The sequence below is a fragment of the Canis aureus genome, chromosome 35 (genome assembly GCF_053574225.1).
Source record: "Canis aureus isolate CA01 chromosome 35, VMU_Caureus_v.1.0, whole genome shotgun sequence".
Lineage (NCBI taxonomy): Eukaryota > Metazoa > Chordata > Mammalia > Carnivora > Canidae > Canis > Canis aureus.
Genome location: NC_135645.1, coordinates 24373370 through 24388145, shown reverse-complemented (window position 1 = coordinate 24388145; position 14776 = coordinate 24373370). Strand labels below are relative to the sequence as shown.

Below are 14776 nucleotides of genomic sequence, written 5' to 3'. Positions count from 1 at the left end.
CCAACCTGAGTGTAGAGATTACTTAGAAGTAAAATCTTAAAAAAAAATTTTCCTTTAACTCCTAAGGCCAAAATCAGAATCTGCTTAATTGCCTTATTGCAAAAACAAACAAACAAGCCACACAGGTCTGAATGACACTCTGTGGAAAAGGATCATATTACAATAGGCAAACCACCAAGCTGCAGATTTTCCTCCACTGCCACTCCAGAAAACAACTTAGCTACATTTTCAGGGAGCACGATTTTGGTTAACATCTCTATCACCCTAAGCTCACTGCCTGCCCCAATACTTTCTGTCCAACTATTTCTCTTCATTAATAAAAATGCAGAGAAATAACAGCATTATAACAGGCATAGTACAGAAAAACTAATTATTTTGTCCCATTGATGAAATTTAGGACAAAAAGCTGGTTAACACAAGCCTAGCCTTCTCTTGTGTCAGGAACTAGATCCCATTTTCATAAGCTTTGAGGTCAAAACCAGGAAGAAATTAAAGTATATGCACTGGACACAAAGTTTATATTAGAAAACACATGACTAACAATTCTTTATGAGGGATTTTAATTCCATCCTATAGGAATCCTTTGTACTACTTTTCAGTAACTCACCACCAGTCTACATTCTCAAGTTATAATAACTTTCAGAATTAAAATTGAAGTTAGAGCATAGGTCCAAAAGACAATTTTGAAAGCATATTTTATAAATGAAAAATGATGACATACAAGTCTAAAACGTAATGGGAACATCTCAAAATGCTGTATCTTTCATACGGTCTATTTGCATATCTAAAAGCTACCAGGAGACTTAAAAGTCTATAAAGCCATTTATCTTAGTGGAAATCACTTTTGGTTTGGGTAGTCTTTTCAGGTTCTGAACATTCCATAATAGTTTACAATAAAAACCTGTGAAAATGCATCTCTGCATTTCTTACAACAAATTTTCTAATCGCTTTGAAAATTCTTTTTAAAAAGTAAATTGTATCATGTCATTCCCTGCTCAAAACCCTCCAATAATTTCCCACTACCATTACCTACATACAAGACTGCAAAATTCTGTTACTCTACTTCAGACACATACTCAATTTCCATACATGGGCATAAATTCAAACTGAATACCAGTCAGAATACAGATGAATTATGAAAAAGATACTTACATCTGCCTAGGTCACATAAAGCATGATTTAAAATGGCCTACTAGAAAACTTAGTCTTTTTCCCCCATCCGCACTTAGTTTCATCTCTTCAGAATAACCGTCCAGTAGAGTCAACTCCATGACTTAATGAGGTTCTGCTAAATGAATTCAACAGGGACACCTGGATGGCTCAGCGGTTGAGCGTCTGCCTTCAGTGCAGGGCGTGATCCCAGAATCTGGGATCGAATCCCACACAGGACTCCCTGCGAAGAGCCCGCTTCTCTCTCTGCCTGTCTCTCTCCCTCCCTCTCTCTCTGTGTGTCTCATGACTAAATAAATAAAAATCTTTAAAAAAATGAATTCATAAATATTTGGCGCCAAATCTTATAGCAAATCTTGAAGTTAATGCATTAAGCAAAAAAATCAACTGTCAAAATTACTTTTGAAGAATTTTTAACAGAGTCTCCCACTGGAGAGGTGGTAGATGCTATTACTATCCTCATTTTACAGATAAAGCAACTGAAGGCCAGAGAGACTAATCTGCCTAAGGCAGGATTCAAATTCAAGCAATCTGACTCCAGGTTGCCTAAACTTTACTTTTGTACTGCTTGGATTATCATCCATGTTTTATAAAGAATATCATTAGAATCACACCCACATTCACATTCTGGAACTAAAAGAGAACAGATTAAGATATCATATCTTGCTCACTATTGATTCTAGGGCAAAAGGTCTTTATATGAAAAGACAAAGAGACTTGTCAGCACAATTAAATCTTTTTCTTTCTTTACGCCAAGCAATTATAACTGAATTCATTTTAGTTACATTTGATATAACTCCACCATACAACAACCAACAGGATAGTCTTTATCCTGAAGGAATACTAGGGGCAGTGCAAGAAACAAACAAGTAGACTGGTAATTCCCCTAAAGGATTACCACTAATTTAAAAAACTGAAACTCCAAATCACATCAGGAAAATATACATTAGGTGATTAGTAAATTGTGTTATAACCAGAAAATTATTAGACCCAAAGTAACAACTGCATATACATACACACACACATCCAGAACTTGGGTAAGACATAAGAATTAAAAACAAGTAACTCAAGTAATAAATGTAAAAGGAAACAATGAGAAAAGTGTGCACACTGTGCTAGAACTTGTCAGGCAAGAAGCAAAACCTAGGAATCTGCCCCACACCTTTTGCAGAGGCATATCTACTCTGGAAAACAAGTAACATTTTAAGACCAAAGCAACATATTAAAGTATAGTACCAGTAAATTTAGTGGAATACAAAGTTAAAAAAAAAAATCAAAACGGTACTTATAGGGATTGCTCTGGAACCAAAATGTATGTAATCACATAGTGATATGCCCATGTAAGAGTTCCAGAAAAGGTTACACGACCTACATGTTGTGATTTGAATGAGAAGGTAGGAGTATTGGACAGTGTTCACAAAATATCCAAAGGCAAAAAACATGCAAAAATGTCAAGAGATAAAGTTGAAGAGGTAAGCAGTATCAAGATCATGGAGGGTCTTAAATGACCATGAGTTTGAACTTTATCTTGTGGGCAGCAAACAGAGCACCACTTAATGATTTTAAGCATGGGGTAGTCAGGATTTATTCTGGTAGTGACAAAATAGATAAGAGGAAGACAATGAGGGGAGCAGTTATTTAGTTGAGAAATAATGACAGTGGGAAGGTAGTAGTGAGACCTAAGAATTTGCTGGATGTTTTCTGAACTGGATGTGGAAACATGCAAGGAGCAGAAAAAATGATATCCAAGTCTCTGGTTTGGGAAACTAGTTAGATGAAGCACACTGATAGGACTATTATCAGGGGAAAAAAAACAAAAAACAAAAACAGGAGCCCAGATGTGATACATCTGTGAAGCAATGAAGTGAAAATTCCCCTTAAATGTGCACCTCTTAAGAGGTCGAGGCTACAGACAAGAAATTAGGGAGCTATCAGTATAGGAGATAAATAAAGGTCCCGTAGAAAAAGCAAACATCCAATGAAGGTATGAAAGGAAAGAATGCTTAGGACAGAACCATGAAGATCACCAAAAGGGAGAGGCAGAGAAAAGAGCTTGGAAAGGAGACTGAACAACCAGCAAAGGCGGGATCACGAAATTCTTAAAAAGCAGAGAAAATCAGAATACAGTAATCAGAAGCCACAGGAAAAGTTATGAAATTAAGAGACCATGTGAAGTATTTCCAGGGATCAAATGAGATAAAGACTGAAAGGTGTTCATTAGATTTAGTTACATAGGAATGTCACTGGTGACCTTGATTTTTAAAAAATGACTAGAAACTCATTTGAGGAGAGAATTACTTCATTTCAAAGCTGACTGAAAACAGCAGGTTACCCCTAATTAAAATGTTTAGGTACGTCTCTCCCTTCCCATTCTAGGGTGCTTGGATTAATGATTCCTAACCATTTCATATGGGATGATTCCTGTGTAACATTAAAAAAACCTGAGGGGGATCCCTGGGTGGCGCAGCGGTTTGGCGCCTGCCTTTGGCCCAGGGCGCGATCCTGGAGACCAGGGATCGAATCCCACGTCGGGCTCCCGGTGCGTGGAGCCTGCTTCTCCCTCTGCCTGTGTCTCTGCCTCTCTCTGTGTGACTATCATAAAAAAAAAAAAAAAAAAAAAAAAAACCTGAATACCAGAATAACTATTTTTTATCATCAGATTAAAAAAACGGGATAAAAAAAAAAAAAAAAAAAAAACGGGATAAAAAGCTATTATACAGTCAATGAAGTTTTAACTAAATGCGCATTTCAAAAAATCCCTAGTTTGAAAAAAGAAATGCCTAAGACCTCAACCCGTGCGGCCAGAATACCATTACTTGGTGTGTATGTGGGTGAGGTGGTCCCTTGTGATGATAACTCAGGCCCAGAGGCCGAGAAGCCCTATGGAGAATCTTTCCAACTTCGGAGATCTGTAATTCTTCAAGCTTTTTTTTTTTTTTTTTAATTACTGAAACAAAACGGCACATCATTGTGGGTTTTTCAATGGCTCAAAATGGAACATGATTTAATACTTAAGTACCTCAATCTCAGATGCTATCAACTGCAATCAGATGCCTTTCCCGTTAATTAAACAGAAATATGAATTTCTGCTTTTGCTTTCCAGTGTTTATTCCAGGAAAAAAGATAAGTGGATACAGTCTACATTTCACACGAAAATCTCAAGCCAGATAATTTTATTGGTTCATTTTATATGAGGCAAATGTAGGCCAAGAGACAAAAACCACTGAATTTTATTCACTGAACCCTGAACAATTGTTTGTCCATTCCTTCATCCCTTAAAAATTACAGCTATTGCTCAGGTGGACAAAGAACAGCTAGGGCATCAGGGTTCTGCTGGTTTTTCCATCAGTTGAAATAAATGATTTCCTTATTACTAAGGTTGCCAATTGAAAGGTGCTATTCAAGTATGAAGCAATTTCTCCAACCTCAGATAATAAATTATAACTGGTGATCAGTTATATACAGATGGTACAGATATCTGATGGTATATCTAATGATAACTTTAAGGACCAGAGTATAAAGAAGACAAAAAATAGTCTTTCAGTATTTACTGACCATCAGTTAAAACATAAATTTCATTGAGAGAAATGGCAAATACACTCTTACTGTTGCTTTACTGAAGCAAGAATATAGGCTCACAAATTCCTTAAGGTGAACAACCCTATGTGTAAGTTTTTGCGCAGTTTTATTTTGGGCCAAAAACAATAAATCATTTTAAAGCAGTTCAAGTTACACAAGTCAATTTTAAAATCTAATTTTTAACAGCAACAACTTAAAATTGTTCTGATAATACAAAACACCCCTAAATTTAAAAATTACATCACTTTTGACCCAGGCAATGCTGAAAAACTAAAAATGGGATTTAAGAAAAATCTAAAATCTGAAAGACAGTCTGCTAAATTCTATACCAATGATATACTCAATTCAAATACCAAATGGGTGAGATGGGGTAGTATCTGAAACTGCAGGAAAACAAAAGTCAGTTTCATATATAAAAATTCTTTTTATTTCTAGTGATTATAGAACTAAAGGCTTTCATAGATTTCTCATTCATTGACTATCCTCCTGGGATTAAAATTAAAGTAATCGATGAAATAGGAAATCACCACAGAATTTCAGACATAGGAAAATGACAAAAGGGAGAATTCAAAGAATCCCCGTTTACCACTCTCATTAGCAGCATTCAGAAACACCAAATTCAAAGGCTGGAAAACACATAAAAGACCTAAATTACTGTAAAGCTCTTAGAGCATGGGGATGACCCCAAGACCAGAGAGACAAAGTGACTTTCCCAAGGAAACTAAGCAGGAGAGCCCCCACAAAGCGCCCACCTCCTGGTGCTCACAGTCCCTGGGCTCTTCCAGCACACCACACTGCGTCTGTTCTACACTCAAGGGGGGGGGGGGGGGGGGCGGGGGGGAGCAAGGTTTTGCCCTCCCCTCACAAACACTACCCGGCTCTCTCCTAGCCTGGCATAACGCCGGACACAGAGCGGCCGTCACATTACGGCAATTCACTTCTACGTCAAAACTTCCTTTAAAGCTAATCTGACTACTCAGTAAAATCACGTCTTTAATCTGAAGGATACAACGTGGAAATGACCTGCAAAGGTATAGGACTGGGAGTTATCTGGCCAAAGGTTTCTCTGAGCTCTGATTTACCGTACACCAGCGCCGTACAATCCGAGAGGCAGATAGGACCCTGCACCGCACCCCGCCCCGGGGTTGTCGGGCGCAGCCAGGCCGAGTCCCCACCGCTGTCAGATACCAAAAGGATTTCACAGTCGGTTCCACAAAACCGTACAAAGCGGTTCCCCAGACACTCTTGGGGCTTGGCCTAAGATCAAAGAACCCTTATCAGGCGTGAGCACATAAATTCTCAGGTTAAATTAGAAAAACAAAAACAAAAACAAAAAACAGAAAACACGAATTCATACTTCTACCCCAAACGAGTTCGAGAATTCACTCCCGCAGATAAAAAAGAAAAAAAAAAAAAAAAAGCGAATGCTCCTCAACACCGAACCGTTTCAGTCCGCAGACCAACAGTCACTGTATTTACCTGTCCCCTACCCCGAAAGACTCCAGGTAAGCGGGGGTGGCTGCTCCTTAAAAGGTTAGGCTCCAGGCCTTGGAAATCAGCACGGCAAGTCCTGATCAACCACAACTTGGCTCCTGACTCACTAGTTAAACAAAACCTTCGCATGTGCAAATGTCCCCCGTACCCCAAACGCCAGAGATAAATGCTGTGTCACTGAGAAAAAAAAAAAAAAAAAACAGAAAACACCAAGTATTTCCCCGCACGTGCCCAAGGCGGCCGCCACCTCCCGCCCCCCGGCTCCCCCGAGCCCCCGCGCGGCCCGGCGGCTGCGTCGCACGGGAAGCCCCTCGCCCGCGGGCCCGCAGGGTCGCCCGCGCCCGCCGAGGTCGCCCGCCGAGGTCGCCCGCCGAGGACCCCGCCGAAGCCCGCGGCTGCCGCTCACCATTTCCAGGTGAGCGCCGGGGCCCTCGGGATGTCCGCTGCCCGGGGCCGGGCTGGCCCTGCCCTCCGGGGTCTTCCGTTCGCTGTTGCGCTTCAAGCCGCCGGCGTCGCCGCGGCCCCCGGCCTCCCGCCGCCGCCTCTGCCGGCTCCACAGGTACATGGCACCTGCGCCCAGCAGCAGGGGCGCCCCGACCGCCAGCGCCAGCTGCCATCGCGGCAGGCCCCCGGCACCCGCGCCCGCGGTCGCGCCGCCGCCACCCACCGCGCTCCCGGAGCTGGGCGCAGCCGCGGCGACCACCGCCGCCTCCACAGGCTTAGAGGCGGCCATGACGGGTGTCCTCCGCCACCGCCTCCCCGCTGCTCGCGGGCGCCTCGGCCACCAGGCAGCGTGCGAAGGAGGACCGGAGGGGGGAAGGCAGGCGGCGAGCGAGCGAGCACGCCAGGCAGCGGGAGCGGACGACAGAAAAGGGCCAGAGGTCACCGGAAGCCCAGGGCATGCCGGGCCAGACCCGGCCGTCCTTTTCCTCCCTTTTCAACTGTGGGCGGGGAGGGGCGGGGGTGGGGAGGAGGGGGATTACTTCCGGGTCAGGGGACGGGGCGGGCCCGGGGCGTCGGAGCGGCCCTCTGTACTTCGCTCCGGTGCTGTGCGGGACACTCGCTCCTGGGGTTTCGGGCCGCCCGTGGTAGCGGGTGTCACTCCCTCCGCCCTCAGCGGCCTTCTTATCTCGGGGAGCGGAGGAGGGGCGCGTGCCCTGCGCAGGCGAGCGCGGGGGGCGCGGCGGCCGCCCTGGGAATGGGCGGGAGAGGCGGAGGAGCTCCGGGTGCTATTGGCTGGCAGGAGCGGTGGGCGGGGCTTAGCCCGAGCCGCCCCGTTTATTGGTGGAATTTGGGCTTGGTTTTCCCGTTACCGCCACGTAGGCGCTTCTTAGAGCCTCGGGGCCAGTAGTTTGGTCGTCCGTCTGCAAACCGGGGCAGCCTACGGGGTGGAAGGACGGTTAGAGGTGTGTGAGGGGAGAACCAAAGCCAGAGACAGCCTGATTCCCTTCTCTCTGCGGTGGCCAGGTTTTAGTTTGGAGGAATTCGATATGTGGGGGTGGGGCTGGGGTGGGGGGGCAACCGCAGGTAGCAGAAATCAGACTGGGTGCCATCGGGCAGATCCAGATTGTTCCGCCGAAACGGCCTGAGCGGAGTCCCTGCGGTTCGCCGTCTGCACCGGTTACGAAAGCGATGACGTCTGCGTGCTGCTAATGAAGTTCTTGAACGGAGCGGGTAGGAATGCGAGGACCCGGAGTGCCTACGTGCCTGCAGCCTTCTTACACGAATTTGTGCCCCGTGATGGATTTCTCCTGCCGTCTCAGCCCACGTCGCGGTCTCTGGAGCTCCCGCGCCCCCCGCGGTGCTCGACCCGCCCCCTGCTTTGCGAGTTTTGCGCTGTCTCAGCCGCCTTGCCTCACCCCTAAACCGAAATTTCAGTTCCTAGCTTCCATATCTCGAATAGCTTCGTGCAATCCTTTCCCCATCCCCTGCACCAGACATCTTAAAATACAAGAATTTACCTTGCAAGGGATTGTTCGGAATTCATAGTATTGTCAATAAGAAAAGTATTAGTAGAGAATGAATCCGCAGCTGTGGCTCCCTATTGCAAGCGTACTGGTCTGCAGCCCCTTATATTAACATTTTACAAAGGATCATTTTGCTTTTGGGGCATAACAGGATTTTCAACATCACAATAGAGCTGCATAAAGATTGAAAGATAATATATTAAGTGGCACCAAAATAGACGGATTAAATTAGAATGGCCTAATTTGAAGGTTTTAGGACCATTGCTCTTCTGCCTCATGTAGGCTCCTATTAGAAAATTGCTTCCAGATAATAGGGTTCCTCAGCAACACACTATAAAGATGAGCTAAAAATAATAGCAACAGAATTGAGTTGATCAAACAGTGATTGTTGCAGGTAATCATCTATTCTTCCTTCCTGATTCCCAGCCCCCAAAGGAAAATCTTCTGTCTCTTAATGTAATTCTCCCTTGACATTTCAGAATAGAGGTAGGGTTTTTCTTTACTGATATTTCCATTTCTTCTGTAGAGTCAGGGGAATGTAGAATGCTGGTAGTTACTGTTGGTAGGAACTCAGTCGTTTGAAGTTGTTTTATTTTTTTTCTTTGTTACTGTTATCAGAATATGTAACATTGTTATGGTTGCAAAGAGTTGCAAAGAGTTTACTGTGAGAAGTCATCCTGCCCCTAGCCACCCAGTTCCCCTCTCAAAAGGTGATCAATGTTAGAGTTTCTTGAAACACTTTAATTAATATTTATCTAAAGGGCTGCTTTTGTTGATTTTTTTTTTAAAAGATTGTATTTATCAGAGAGAGCATGAGGTGGGGGAGCAATAGAGGGAGAAAAAGAAGCAGACGCCCCTCTGAGCAGGGAGCCTAATGTGGGGACTTGATCTCAGATGGAGAGATCATGACCTGAGCCAAAGGCAGATGCTTGATGGACTGAGCTACCCAGGCACCCCTTGTTGGTTTTATTTTTAAGATCAGTAAATCAATTTGTTCTTGTTACTTTTGTGATTTAACATATCATTTTCATTCCCTAGCCTCCTCATCTCTTTTCTCCCATTTTCTCCATTATTTCCTAATTGATTATAGTGTAGAATTGAGTAAGAATGTCATTAGTTCAATGATTTACTGACCTGATGCATACATTTCTGACCTGTCAAATAGTGAAAACACACCTCTCACACCTATACATGAGAGATATGATTAGATAATATTTAATTTCTTTTTAGTATATTGTTCGTTACAAAATAGCAAACATTCACTGCTTAGTTTTCTGTTTATCTACATTTTGAAGGAGAGAAGTAAAATTGTCTCTAAAAAAATTAAAGTTATGTATATGTTAATGTAGACATTTTCTTTTTCTTGCTAGATTAATGGAATTCAATAGAAGATTTCTTCACCTCTTCTCTGATCTATCTTGAGAGTCAGTTGAAATGAGGTTGAACATCTAATGGACTGGGATGCAAGAGACCTGAGTTCTTAGTCTATATTTTAATACTAATGAGCTGTGTGTGTGACTGGGCACCAATGTGACCAGTGGATTAGATGATTCCTAAGTCTCCTCTTAGCTTTAAAATCATATGATTCTATCCCCTCAATTGTCATTGCTACATGAAAGACTTCCTTATTGGTGGAGTTGGGAGATAGCTGCTTGATTGGTGTTCAAGCCTTACAGTGAGTCCACATACTTACTTACATTAAGCCCATACATTCACAGTTGGATTCTCTTTTAACTTTTCCTTAGATTTCCATTCTGTTTTACTTCACTGAAAAATTACTGGAAAGAATTGTTTAAGCCTATTATCTCTGCTTATTTATCATCTATTTCATCTAAAATCTATTGTATTGTAATCTGCTTTCTAACTGTATTACTAGTCTGAAACTACTTTAAAGGTCACTTAATTCATTGTTTGGTTGTGGCCTTCATATGCTTTTACTGAAACATTTGATGCCATTGGTCATTCCCTTCTTGAAACATTGTTTTCCCCGGCTTTCAGGAGACTAAATTCTCCTGATTCTTCTAATCTCTGACCAATTTCTAGATAAATGCTGTCCAACAGAACCTTCTGTGGGGACACCTTGGTGGCTCAGCAGTTGAGCATCTCTGCCTTTGGCTCAGGTCGTGATCATGGGGTCCTGGGATTGAGTCCCACATGAGGGTCCCCTCAGGGATCCTGCTTCTCCCTCTGGCTTGTCTCTGCCTCTCTGTCTCTCTGTGTCTCTCATGAATAAATAAATAAAATATTTTTTAAGAAAGAACTTTCTGTGATGTTGGAAGTGTTTTATATATCTGTGACATCCAATGTGATTGGTATCTATTGATATCCAATAGCAACCTGTGGCTAATGAGCACTTGGAGAATATAGCTAGTGTGACTAAACTTTTTGTTTTCATTTAAATCAATTTAGATAGCTTCCTGTGGCTATGGTTACCACTTTGGACAGTACAGCTCCAGATCTTCCTAAGTATAGGAATCCATAAGAATTTGTCCTCTTCTTTGTGTGCAATCTCTCCATTAATTAGTAACCAAAGTATATCTCATTGCTTCAGGTACCATTTCTCCAAAGATCATCAATATCTGAATATCTCCTGGTACGACTTAGCCGTTTACCTCTAGCCCTGTAATTTCCTTCTATTTCTTGAGCATCTTTACCTGGATGCTTCATTTAAAAAAAAATATAACTCATCATCTTCCCTCCTCACCTCTTCCCTTTGTAAAATCCTTCCCCCCCCCCCCCCCCCCACAATACCATGGTGACCTTACTGGTTACCCAATTTGAAAGCCTAGGCTTTTTGGTTCTTCCTCTTTTCCAACCCTACTAACTGAGCACAAGCGAATGTACCAACATATACATATGTAAACACAAAATCTGCTGTGAAGTCTATTTGATTCTTTTGTAATATCTTATAAATATTTTTCTTCCTTTTCATGTCCCCTGCCATCCCCCATTCAAATACATGAGAATACTTAAAAGTATGTCTGACACATAACAGATGCTGAATAAATAGTTGTTGCTTCCCCTTTTCCTCTTTTCTCTATTTCTTTATTTTTTCTGAATGCTGTATTAGATTCCTAGCTTCTAGTACCTCTCTTCTATGTGTCACTCTGCACTTAGATAATAGATTACTCTTTCCAAAGTACAACTCCCAATTTCATTCTTGAGCTCAAAAACTTTTAGACCTTCTCTACTTCCTGTGAGGTTAAATGTCTGTCCATCTCCACCTCCTCCCAAACACTACTTCTATTTCCTTGGTCCACATTCATAGTTCTTAACAGTGTTCAAAATGATTTATGTGACCTGTCACAGTACATAACTCTATGAAGACAGGAACTTTGTTTGTCCTGTACTCCAGAGCCCCGAAGATAGTCAGTGTAATGGTTTAATTTTATGTGTTGACTCAGCAATGAGGTGCCCAGATATTTGGTCACACGTTATTCTGGGTGTGTCTGTGAGGCTGTTTTTGGATGAGATTAACATCTGAAACAATAGACTGAGTAAAGCAGATTGCTCTTCCTAATGTGAGTAGCCCTAATCAGTTTAAGGTTTAAAAAGAATAAAAAGGCTGACTTTCCCTCAGTAAGGGGGAGGTTCCACTGCTTGACAACCTTGAACTGGGACGTTGATTTTTTTTCTTGCCTTTGTAATTGAAGCACTGGCTCTTGGTTCTTGAGCTTGCCAGCTTTCAGACTAGAATTTGTACCATCATCTCTCTTGAGTCTCTCTCACCTGCAGATCTTGGGACTTCTCAGTGTGGACTAATTGTATGAGTTCATTCCTTATAGTAAATCTTATAAATATGTATATCCTAGTTTCTGGTTCTAGTCAGAACTCACGGTTCCAATAGTTTCTGGGGCATGCTAAGTAATATAGATTTGGGTACCACAAGTGGAGTGCTGCTATAAGAAATGCCTAAAAATGTGGAAGTGGCTTTGGAGTTGTGATGGGTATAGGCTGAAAGAGTTTTGAGTTATGTGCTAGAAAAAGCTGAGATTTCTGTGAAACAACTGTTGGTAGACATAGAACATAAAGACAATTCTGTTGAGGGCTCAGAAAGAAAACATAAGAGATGGAGATGAAGTTTCCATTTTCTTCCACAAATACATAATTACGAACAGAATGTTGGTAAAAATATGGATGTTAAAGGCTATTTTAGTGAGGTCTCAGAGGAAATGAGGAACAGGCTATTAGAAACTGGAGGAAAGTGATTTTTCTTGTAAAGTGCCAAAGAACTGGGCTGAATTGTGTCCTTGTGTCTTTTAAAAGGAAGAACTTATGAGTGATGAAACTGGATATTTAGTAGAAGAGATTTCTTTTTCTTTCTTTCTTTCTTTTTTTTTTTTTTTAAGTAGAAGAGATTTCTAAGCAAAGTATTGAAGTTGGGGTTTAGGTTCACCCTATTGCTTATAGTAAAATGGAAGAGGAAACAGATGAAGAAGGAACTGTTAAGTAAAAAGGAATTAAAACTTGGAGATTGGAAAATTCTTAGCTTATCCATAGTGCAAAGAATGAGAAAACTTATTCTTAAGAGAAATTAATGGTGTGGCTGAATGGCTATTTGATAGATCTTGAGTGGGACTCATGGGCTTCATCAGCCATCTCAGCAGAGGCCAGAGAGATAGGATGATACCAGAAGAAACTGCCAGCTGGAACTAAAGAGGACCAAAAAAGAAAAAAGAAGGGCAGAATAAAGGAAAGCTATTGGACTTTGGGGATATTATGGCATGGGGCCATGTGGGACCATAGACCTATACTGCTATAAGAAGGCTTTATCTTTCAAAAGGGAAAAATGACACAAAAGTTGTTCAGAAATCGGGACGGGCCATTCCCACCACAGACTCAGAGGTAGGGAGGGAGGGGCAAGACTGGTTTTTCCTCTATTTCAAAGGGTGGCCCCACCAGGATAGCCCTACCGAGTGCCTCAGGGGCAGGGTTACACGTGAAGAGAACTCATGGACAGGGCTGCTTCCCTTCCCTACTGAGGTGACACTGCCACCCTGTTGGGCCTGGAGGGCAGAGTATAGGAACAAAGAGGATTATTCCTGAGCCTTCAGATCTGGTGGGATCTGCATACTAAATTTTGAACCTTGTTTGGGACCCCTTTCCCCTTCTTTCATATTTTTCCTTTTTGGAATGGAAATGTCTATAACATGTCTGTCACATCATTGTGTTTTATTTTTATTTTTTTAAAAGATTTATTTATATATTTATTCATGGTAGACATAGAGAGAGAGAGAGGCAGAAACACAGACAGAGGAAGAAGCAGGCTCCATGCCAGGACCCTGATGCAGAACTCGACCCTGGGACTCCAGGATCATGCCCTGGGCCAAAGGCAGGCGCTGAACGGCTGAGCCACCCAGGGGTCCCACATCATTGTGTTTTAGAAGCAAATAACATTTCACAGGTTCACAGCTGGACAGGAATCTTGCCCCAGGATAAATCATCTCTTAAGTCTCACCTGTACTTGATTTCAATGATATTGAAGTAAGACTTCGGATCTTAGATTTTAGAGTAGATGCTAGAATGAGAAGACTTTAGGGGGTAGTTGGGATGAAATGAATGTGTTTTGCATTTGAGGACATGACTTTTGGAAGACTGAGACCTCATTCACTGTACCAAAATCTGTATTAGCTTCCTAGGGCTATTATAACCAAACAGCATAGACTAGGTGACTCGAGCAACAGAAATTTATGTCTCACAATTCTGGAAACTGGGAAGTCCAGGATCAAGGTCTGGTCAGGGTGGTTTCTAGTGAGAGCTCTATTCTTGGCTGCCTTCTCCTTCCGTCCTCATGGGATGTCTCTCTCTCTCTCTCTCTCTCTCTAATTTTCTCGGTTAACTCTTTAGAGAGAGAGCTCATGCATGCCAGCTCTTGAGTGCCTCTTCTTCTAAAGGCACTAATCTCATGGGATCAGAGCCCTGCCCTCATGACCTCACTTAACCCTAATTACCTCCCAAAGTCTCCATCTCCAAACATCATCACATTAGAAGTTAGGAATTCAACCTAAGAATTTGGTGTGTGTGTGTGTGTGTGTGTGTGTAGACACAAACATTCAGTCCAAAGCATACAATAAGCATTCAATAGATACTCGTTTAAGCAAATATATTGAAGGGTATCAAAGAAGGAAAAGATGACATTTAGAATGAAATAGGTAGAGTTTTCATTTACTTAAAACAATATTGTCAACTATATCATGAGCCTTCTTTTAAACTCCTAAAATACTTTTCTGGAACTTTCTTAAAACATAGCCCTTTTTACCTTGTTTTATAGAATTATACTTGTCCTACCTCATCTATTAGTCTATAAGCATCGCAAAGCAGAAGCTATGTCTGATATTTATCTTTTTATCTTATACAGTGCCCAACAGAGTGTCTCCTGTCATGCTATATGTCAGAGCAAAGGACTATGTTTTTTTCTTTCTGCATTGGACCTATACAACAGTATAAATCTTTTCCTCACCACTCCCACATTGCCATAATTATTTGTTCTATTGTGCCACCCATACTCAGTTCCAAGTCCTCGAGGAGTAAGAATCATGTTCTAGTTGTTTTTGTGCTCCCACATC

The 14776-nt window shown here is 42.1% G+C and overlaps 2 protein-coding genes across 5 annotated transcripts in view; one reads left to right on the top strand and one right to left on the bottom strand.

The window, feature by feature from the left end:
- Window positions 1–7156, bottom strand: part of TOMM70 (translocase of outer mitochondrial membrane 70) — a 33381-nt gene extending 26225 nt beyond the window's left edge. Inside the window, exon 1 of one of the 2 annotated variants that reach the window (XM_077883786.1) lies at window positions 6911–7156. In XM_077883786.1, coding sequence (XP_077739912.1) covers window positions 6911–6976 — 66 coding nt within the window. In that variant the 5' untranslated portion in view covers window positions 6977–7156. Of the gene's footprint in view, window positions 1–6649 lie in introns of both variants that reach the window. The other variant, XM_077883787.1, reaches the window with a different exon arrangement.
- Window positions 6551–14776, top strand: part of LNP1 (leukemia NUP98 fusion partner 1) — a 42319-nt gene continuing 34093 nt past the window's right edge. The window contains exons 1-2 of one of the 3 annotated variants that reach the window (XM_077883791.1): window positions 7452–7649; window positions 7804–7917. The gene's annotated coding sequence lies outside the window, so the exon portion shown is untranslated. Of the gene's footprint in view, window positions 6659–7451; window positions 7650–7803; window positions 7918–14776 lie in introns of those variants that run through there. The other 2 variants (XM_077883789.1, XM_077883790.1) reach the window with 2 other exon arrangements.